General features: G+C 40.0%; 1 protein-coding gene across 1 annotated transcript in view; it reads right to left on the minus strand.

Annotated features, from left to right (window-relative positions):
* The window catches only part of Kctd16 (potassium channel tetramerization domain containing 16), a 278,514-nt gene extending 276,571 nt beyond the window's left edge, over window positions 1-1,943 (minus strand). The window contains exons 1-2 of the mRNA XM_074076745.1: window positions 1,715-1,943; window positions 207-1,357 (exon numbers count right to left, since the gene is read on the minus strand). Of these exons, the coding sequence (XP_073932846.1) occupies window positions 207-1,038 (832 nt within the window). The 5' untranslated portion in view covers window positions 1,039-1,357; window positions 1,715-1,943. The remainder of the gene's footprint in view (window positions 1-206; window positions 1,358-1,714) is intronic.
* Between the last annotated feature and the right edge of the window lie 7,421 nt (window positions 1,944-9,364).

Raw genomic sequence — 9,364 nt, forward strand, 5'->3', positions numbered from 1 at the left:
TCTTTGGATATCTCATGACCTCATTAGAAAATAAGGATAAAAGTTGACTTAGTAAGCCATGAGGGCTGAATTATAACCTCTACTACACCAACAATAATTTAAGGGTTACAACAATCCCAAGCTGTATTTCTTGATCCTGACAGAACCATACACACCTCTGAAGAGAACTGATAAACACAAAAAATAAGTAGAACCTTTGTACTTACGGTAGAAGACATATTCAGTGTAGCTTGACCAGATTTTGTCATCTGTGTATTGATTGATGAAAGATGCTGTCACTGATGAGTTACAGGCCACCATGTGGAATCCACACTCTGACAGCATATCAAAAGCCCTTTCCAGATGCTTGAATTTGAGATAAAATCTGGAGGTGTATCTTTCTGGGGCTCGATCAGGGTCTCTGCTTTCATTCAAAGTTTCTCCAAAGACTTCCTTCGCCAAGGAAATCCTTCCACAAACCAAAATCCGGGGAACTCTCCGAAACTTGGCATCTGCTTGCCCCTCTCTACCCAAACTACAGGATCCCCTGTAACCCACAGTAATAAAACCCCACTTTCTGTCAGTAGGGAGTAATGAGGACGGGGGACAGATTCTCGTGTCACTTCCTTGGGAGGCATCTTCAAAGTCACTGTGGCAGAATTCATCTGGACTTTGCTTGATTTCATCGGGGGTCAGGAGTTTGACCAGGTCTGGGAGCTGGAAGTACTCAGCTTCCCTTTTCAGTCTTCCTCTTTCTGGAAAGTGATCGGGCAGGACCACCTGCCTGTCCCTGAGATAGTCCAGAATATAACGGAACAAGAATCCATCTCTATCAATGAAAAACCTTCCCTTGGAGTCCTTGGCTAGATCATTGGCCGTGTCTCTCTTTGGGGAAAACATTTTCCACAGGAGGGAATGAGGGATACTCATTAATGTGGAATGGCGAGTAAAATACACTTGACCCCCAACATTCAGTTCTATGACTTCAGGGAAGGAGTTGGGAATTGTGGCCCCCTGCTCTCGAGGATAATAACGACTACAGTTTCCACTCAGAGCCATTGTCCCTTTCTTCTGCTGCTGTTTTGATTTAAAGGTGCAATCCTGGAGTCACGGCCTTATCCTTTGCATCAATTTGTAAGAGAGTGAAAATGATGCTAACTTGTTAAAGATGACCTCCGCTTACCCCAGTTTTTTTAATTCCCTAATAAAGGAAAATTTAGAGGAGTTCACAGGTGAAGTGATGCTGAAAAAAAGTAATTTTAACCCTGGCTGGAGGTGAGCTATTACTTCACAGAATATAATCAACTCGTCTACATGCGATCTTCCATCAGGCTCAGTAGGCAAGGCAGGCCAAGTCCCCAGTTACTCAGAGGTCCGTCTGAGGGAAAAGAGAAAAATTATATTCTCAAACCCAGAATGAGTCAGAACAAGAGAGACCTCTGGAGAGAGAAAAGAGAGGGAGAGGGAGGGAGGGAAGATGAGAGGGAGGGTGATAGAGATTATTTTACATAAGCAGCCTTGGAACCATTTATTTCAGCCATTCCTAAACTAAATTGTAGCTTCTCTTCATGCTATTTTGTGTCTGTATGTTTATCCATACCCGTCTGTCTCCAGCAATTAGTATTAAAAACAATCTCATTTGCAATTCTGCATTAAAAAGGAATATGCAATTTTCAGCTTCTAAAAGGGGATCTTTTCTGGCAGGACAGGAAAAGCAATTAGTCTTGAATCTTACCTTAATGAGTGCTGGAGACCCAGTTCTTGTGACGAAATAACCATTTGCAAAGAATCCACAGCCACACTGAGTCTGGATTTTGTCAAATCCCAAACAGGTAAAGGACAGAGGTATCAATGAAAAGTGCCAGAGAGATGTGCTCTTGGAAAATAATAATTATAAATATGTATTTATAGAGTTGTATATGTGTATGCATGTGTGTATGTATTCGCTTCCAATCGCAAGTTAAAACAAGTCACAAAAAAGTTAAACCGTGATGAGAGGAAGAAGTAAAACAGAGGAAAATATTCAACCAAAGCTTCTGCAGAAAAATACCCAAGCCTTTAGAAAGGATCCTTAAAACGGAGGAGAGTTGCAAGAGGTACCAGGACTTAGAAGCTTTTTAGAAAGCCCAGAAGCAGAAAAACAGACAAATGCGCCTGCTGGGGTCCCAGGTAGCCAGCCCACCTGCCGGCAAGGGCACAGGGACTCCCATGTTCCCAGGCAGGTGGCAGCCAGTGGGAGCCGCGGTCGCCGCAGCGCTGAGATGGTGGTGGGGAGCTCGGGCTCCGGCTTCCAGGAGCGGAGCTGGGTGGTTCCACAGTTCCCAGCGCAGTTCGGATGCTGTTGTTTCAGCAGTGCAGGCAAGAAACCATCCAGGGAAAATGACTATTACATCATCTTAAAGGAATATGGCTTAGGGAAAGCGGAGGCAGCTGCGAGTCACGTCCTCCTCGGTGACAGGTTGCCAGGACTGACGGGGACGCCGCGCTCGGGAGGTGGGCACGCGACTTCCAGGCGCTCGCTCTGGGCTGGGGCGGGGACGCCGCGCTGCGCAGCCACTTCCCTCCCTGTCCTGTCCTGTCCAGGAGTCCGGAGTTTCCGAGGGCCTTTTCTTTGCCCTTTCCTGCTTGTCTTTATCTCCACCAACAACGCGCATCCCCGCAAGGACCATCCACCCCAGTTATGAGATAAGCATAAGTGATTTTCATTTGAAAAATCTTCAAACAGCCGTTTCTCATAATACCGAATTTCTGCCGAAGGGCGCATTTCTCTTGTAAACCCTTTTTAATATCGCACCAAATAACCCAACGTTCAAGCTCCCAAGTGTTTTTTGAAATCCTTTGATTGCAGTTATATTCATTCAAATACCCTCCTTTTTTTTTTCTCCCTCTGTCACCACCACTCATAGCAAATAAATAAACACACATACACAGAGGAATTAATGATGCTCTCACAAAATGAATTAATGTAGCATTGGTACCCGCAGAAAACCCACACTAAGTCATTATCTCGGCTTACCTTTAAGAAATTGCTACCTGCAACCTTTTCCAGGGCTGTTTCCTTACTGAGCATCTCCCTGGACATGTCCCACCCCGCTCCAACTCATCCCAAGAGAACTCCACTCGATGGAAGACACGCCTGCTAAGAGACATTTTACTCCTGTCCCAGAGGGCTCCCTTAAGTGCATCATTAGAGTTTCAGGAAGGCATTTCCAGGGCAACCTAATCCACTAACAAAGTGCTTCCAGTTGAGCCCGCCAGTCAATAATGGCCCAGCCAACAGCTTCCAGTAAGTCAGCCATTTCCCCTTTAAACCCCCAGTGTCTTAGGGCTCACGTTCCTGATAAGAATATACAACTTCATCGATGAATAATATATGGGAGGAACGATCCATCCTAAACAATTGCTATTTTAAAAATTGAAAACCAAAAATGGAGTGGAAGATATAAATCAGACACATTTGATGAGATACATGTGTTTATTGCCAACTCTTGCCCCAAGAATTAGCTTCAAGGTACTCTCAACAGTAGGATAAATTAATTTCTTTTTCAACAATCTTTTCTTTCAATAGGCATTGGGTTACTGAACACATTCAGAGTATTAGCTAACACTCTAACACCTGATTATATTTGACTTTGTTTCTTTAACTAATGCATTAACCTATTCTGGCCTCAATCACCAGGATTTCAATGCTGGGCCAATTAAGAAAAAGTTGTTATGTGATGCGCTTCTATCGCCATCTAGTGGCCTAAATTATCGATGCAGCGCTGTATCTGACAACTTAACCGAGTCAACTCTAAGTTTTTACAGTGATTTGAGTCCACTTTCTACACACTATTCACCATGACAACAAAATAAACATCTCATTGCCACCAGGTCATGGAAAAAATAAATCTGAATTGATGCTGAATTCAGTGCAGGTTTGGGTTGTAAAGTAAGGAAATGTCTTGTTTTCTTTCATTTCTAAGAGATTGGGCCAGTGAGATAGGACAACAGCTTTGGAGTTCAGTATTAAAATATTCTGGGGATAGTTTGGCAGGATATGGCAAAAGTGAGCAAGAAAAATCAGTATTTTAAAGTTTAACAATCTTGAGAAATGGAAATCAACCATCAATGTTAGAGATACAGAAACTGAGGGTCACAAAGGGTCAGTCACATAGCTGGCAATAACAGAGCAGGCTTTAGACTATTGCCTATTCAGTATGATAAATGCTGTTTTTCAACTTTATATGCTCTAGTCTAGGGATAGAAATGAGGCAAATGAAGAAAATAAGAATTCCGCCTGGAGACATAGCTCAAGTAATAGGACTCCTACCTTGCAATTGGAAAGTCCTGAGTTCAAACCCTAGTACTGCCAGAAAAAAATAATAATTTCAAGATTATTACAAATTTTTAATACTAGCAAGTCATTTTAAAAGTTTATTAAACTCTTTAATTTAATTGTATTATTAATTTAAATTGTAAGGCTAAAAGATTTTACAATTTATAAGAAGAATATTATGAATTTCAAAAATGAGAGCTCTGTTTATTGGTCTGAGTTTAGTAGGTTATTTATGAGAAGAGTAGTTATTTTTAAATTATAATTATTAATGCATATTAATTGTACATGTTAATGGGTTTCACTGGCATTCCCATACTTACATATATTGTGCTTGATAGTATTTATCCTCCTAACAGCCTTCTGTTACCCACCCCTTTTACCTTCCCCCTCCCTGGTATGCTTACCTTTCCATAGTAGCTCCTCTACTAATTTCTTTATATTTTATTCTATGTTCATCATATAAGAGAAAACATTTTGCTTAACATGATAACCTCTAGTTCCATCTATTTTCCTGCAAATGACATTTGTTTCTTTGTAATGGTTGGATAAAATGCCATTGTGTATATATATCATATTTCCATTACCAGTCCATCTGTTGACAGGTACCTAGCCTGATTACAGCCCTTTCCTATTGTGAAAAGCGTAACAATAAATGTAGGTGTGCATGTATCTCTGTTGTATGATGACATTGATTCCTTCTAGAACATACTTAGCAGTGGTATAGGTAGATCATCTGGCAGTTCTAATTTTTAGTTTTTCTGAGAAACATCGATACTGATTTCCATAGTAGCTGCCCTAATTTGCATTCCCACAAACAGTATTTAAGGGTTCCTTAAATCCTTGTCAACATTTATTGACTTTTGTTTTCTTGATAATAGCCATTCTGACTGGGGCAAAATGAAATCTCAGTATAGTTTTGGCTTGTATTTTCCTGATGGCTAAAGAGGTTGAACATTTTTCCCATATAGTTATTGGTCATTTCTTTGGAGAATTGTCTGTTCAGATCATTTGCCCATGCCTTGATTAAATCACTTGCTCTTTTGTTGCTATATTTTTTAGTTCTTTATATAATCCGGACATTAACCCTCTATCAGATGAGTGACTGGTGAATATTTTCTCCCCTTCTGCAGTCAGAGACAAATCTATATTAGTATTTTTTGGAAAATGGACTGAAGAAACCTGGGCATAAAAGTCTGTTTTTGATGCCAGACAGGAAAAGCCAAGTAAAAGCATTATTAGGGGGTGGGGAGCTATGATTCACATTCCCAGACATCCTCAAATTTTGACCATAAAACTCCTTTTTGAAATGGGATAACATAGACCTTCAGAGACACAGTCTGTCTTAAGAATGAAAACCATAAGACACTCGCCAGACCACCTAATCTTGTGACCCATGATTTGCCCAAATATATAAGCAAATTATGATGCTTTAATAAGCATCATAAAGATTATATTGTTTTATGATGATTATCCCTTTATTATAGTAAGCAGTTAACAAAATCTGCTTTGCTAGGTTTGTTTTCTTGGCAGTATTAGGATTTGAGCTTAGGGCCTCAAACTTGCTAGGCAGGTACTCTACCACTTGAGCCATACCCCTAGCTCTTTTTACTTTTGTTATTTTCCAGATGGGGTCTTGCTTTTGCCCAGGACCAGCCTTGGACCATGATCCTCCTATCAACACCACTTGCATAGCTAGGATTACAACTGTGTGTCACCTTGCCAAGCTTGTTGAGCTGGGATCTCATTAACTTTTTGCCCAGGCTGGCCTCAAACCATGATCTTCCTGATCTCTGCTTCCCAAATAGCTGGGGATTACAGGTGTGTACCAAGACCCAAGCATAGGAATATCTACATTTTAATCTACATGGAGCTTCAAGATATCAAAATTGTCTGGGCTTCTCTGGCCTCCTGAGAAGTCAAGGGTTTGGTTTGAGAATGGCTTTAAGCCTGCACATGCTGGGGTCCATAGACCTAAAGTTAACCCCCATGATATGTTTCTTTAGTCTAAGGGTCACAAACAAGTGAGAAGTGATATTTAAAAGATAAAAGGTTTGAAAGAAACACAGCAATACACGATACAGAGAGATTTCAATAGTGCTAGAGTAAGTGGGTGTGTCCCAGGGTGGTTGTCAGTAAGCCCAGCTGCTTGGTGCCTTCACAAGAGGCAAGAAGCCAAGACTAGGCTGTAAGCGTAGTCCTTCGTGTCAGCAGATAACACTGCTGGTGTTATTATTCTCTTCTGGCAGCTCTCTGCTGAAACATTGTGGGATGGCACATGCGGCCCAAAGGCTGAACCGACAGCAACAGATTTCTCTTAGGGGAAGTGAAAGGAAGAATGTTTCATCCTGTTCTTTGTAATATTCAAGCATATAACACATCGAGACATACAATAGGTAAGTTGTGAAATTTATTAAATGAGTCTTAGCTCTTTTTCCTATTTCTTACATTCATACACTCCCATAGCTGAATGCTGAAGAGTATATTCTCAAAAGGACAGTTTTAATTTTAGAATAACATGATCACATCCCACTCCCTCACGTGTGGGAGGGAAGCACATTCTTAAGCTTCCTCTCCCATCAGGCAGAGGTAGCTTTTATGCTGACTGTCCTGCTCTCAGGGAAGGAATTGACCTCATAAGCGACTCACGTTAAGATGCTATGTACTCACTGTTATGTACCCCAAGCACTCCTGCATTATCATCATCCTCCTAATAGCTGCTGTTTATGGACGCCTACCATCCAGCCCTCATCATAGCCATTAACCCTCCTTTATCCCTGCCTTCAGGATACGGTTATATAACTTCGTCAGGGAACCCAGTGTCTCCCATCCAGGATAAAAAGGCAATAAGAACACCTGCCTCCCTGATGTGTTATGCACACTAAATATTACAATGTATGTTTGTCCTCTGGTACATTCTGTGGTTTTCTTAGTGAATACTTAATAAATGTCATTAGTATTCATAACACTGGTAAATGTAGTGTATTCATTATTGCTAGATTCCACCAAAGACACAAAGAAATTACAAAAGCCACCGAAAGACTGAAGTTCAATTCTACTTCCAAAATCTTTGGTCTTGCCAATATGAAATTTCAGGTAAATACCAGTTCTCATTATAAATGTATCTATGACTTATGGGAGAATTCAGGCTTTGGTAAGGGAGACAGAACCAACAGAATAGGGAACTGAAAATAATCAGCATCCCAGTGGTCAAAAATGAAAATTCCACTATCTTTTGCCAGAAAAAGTTACTTTCCTACTGCACCTCCACATGGATTTATTAAGTGCCCGTTTCATCCTTCACAGCACAAGATAGTTGAATTGCAAACCTAAATTTGATATAATCTCTAAACTCAAATGATTACATGCAAACCTACCTTCAAATTTCAAATCATAGCAATGGAAAAAAATTGTTAAAAAGTTACAGACTCTTGAGCACTGCCTTTTGTTCCCCAAATATGTCTGATTTTATATGCAGTCTTTGGCCTTATATAGTTCACTTAAGATTTGGACAAGGCACTTAACCTCAGGTGGTCTCTGCTTCAGTACCTATAAAATGAAGCTGTCTGCCCCAAAGTGATCCTGTGACTGATGACAAAATAAAGATAAAATATAGCTGCCAAGTTTTCAAAGGCATCCCAGGAAGTAATTTTCCATGTAAGAAACAAAGAACAAAGGCAGAAAACAGTTATCTTTCTTGTTCATGTAAAGCATTACACCAAAGAATTTGGAAGAGATTTCTATATACTTCAAGTTGGAAGAGGAGACCCTTAGAGGTCATCCATTTTAGTTTGACGTAATAGCAACCATTCATTCTAGTCATTTCTCTCTCAGCTTCTCCCTTGAAAATACTCTTGAACTCTACTCTCAGAAAATACAAATTAAGGCAAAAGGTGTTTATATTACCATGGTGCCTATGAATGGAAGTCTACATGATAAAGTTCTTCCAAGTGAGCTATCATTTTGAGATCTACTCTCTTTTAAAAAGATATGCTGCTGTAAAAAAAATACACGGATCTTTAGGTAAGAAGAAAACATTATTGAATGTAGTAATAGAGTCTAAAGTTTTTGGTGTGCACACGTGTGTATACACGCGCATGTGTATGGGGAAGTACACATTTCTGTAGCAGGTATGGATGTGAAGTCACATTTAAAGTTTCTTTTCTAACTAAGTTAGGAGTGCAGAATTTGGCAATGAAGTTCGTAAATCCAGCTTCCATACATATGTTTTAAAACTGTAATCTTATCAATATGGCCTAGTGACTAGAAATACTGACTGTATTTCTACTTCTTTGTTTCTTTTTTTTTTAATTTGAGACAGGGTCTTGGTTTGTAGCCCAGACTGGCCTCAAACTCATGATCCTCCTGCCTCAGCCCCCGAATAGTTGGCTTTATGGGCATGCCCTACTCTGCCCAGCATGATTCTTTCTTAAAATGGATGATTGGCAAATCAGGGGGAAAAAAGTTGCTTCCAGTAAACAAGTGGCTCCAATGAATGCATGTACGCTGTTTTAGGAATAGCTATTAAAAAAAAAAGAGGTCTACCTCTGTCCCCCTACAGTATTTTCCCCAAAGTTCTTCAGCCATGTTGTATTATTCACTGTATAATGAGTGTTACACATATTAAGGTATACATGCTGACATACTCTTTATTTTTTTCTATGTATTAAATAGCCTATCTTTTTGTTGAGGAATAGTATCATTTGTAGGCCTGTAACTATCAATTATCTTCTTCCTAGGAAACCCATATTTAATTGACACATTTATTTTCATTCCAAAATATCTTATGGATATAAGCAGTATATGATCAAAATAAGGTTAAATGCTATGTTAGAAACACTTATTTAAAAAAAAATAAGCTAGAAAGCTGCATGTAGAAGCTCACACCTATAATCCTAGCTACTCAGAAGACAGAGATCAGGAGGATTGAGGCCAGCCCAAGCAAAATTTCGTGAAAGCCCAACTCAACCAAGAAACTGAGCACGGTCGCATATGCCTGTCATCCCAGTTATGCAAAAAACATAAATAGAAGGCTCACAGTCCAGGCCCCCAAGCATAAATAGGAGACCC

Source organism: Castor canadensis, chromosome 6, assembly GCF_047511655.1.
Source record: "Castor canadensis chromosome 6, mCasCan1.hap1v2, whole genome shotgun sequence".
Classification (NCBI taxonomy): Eukaryota; Metazoa; Chordata; class Mammalia; order Rodentia; family Castoridae; genus Castor; species Castor canadensis.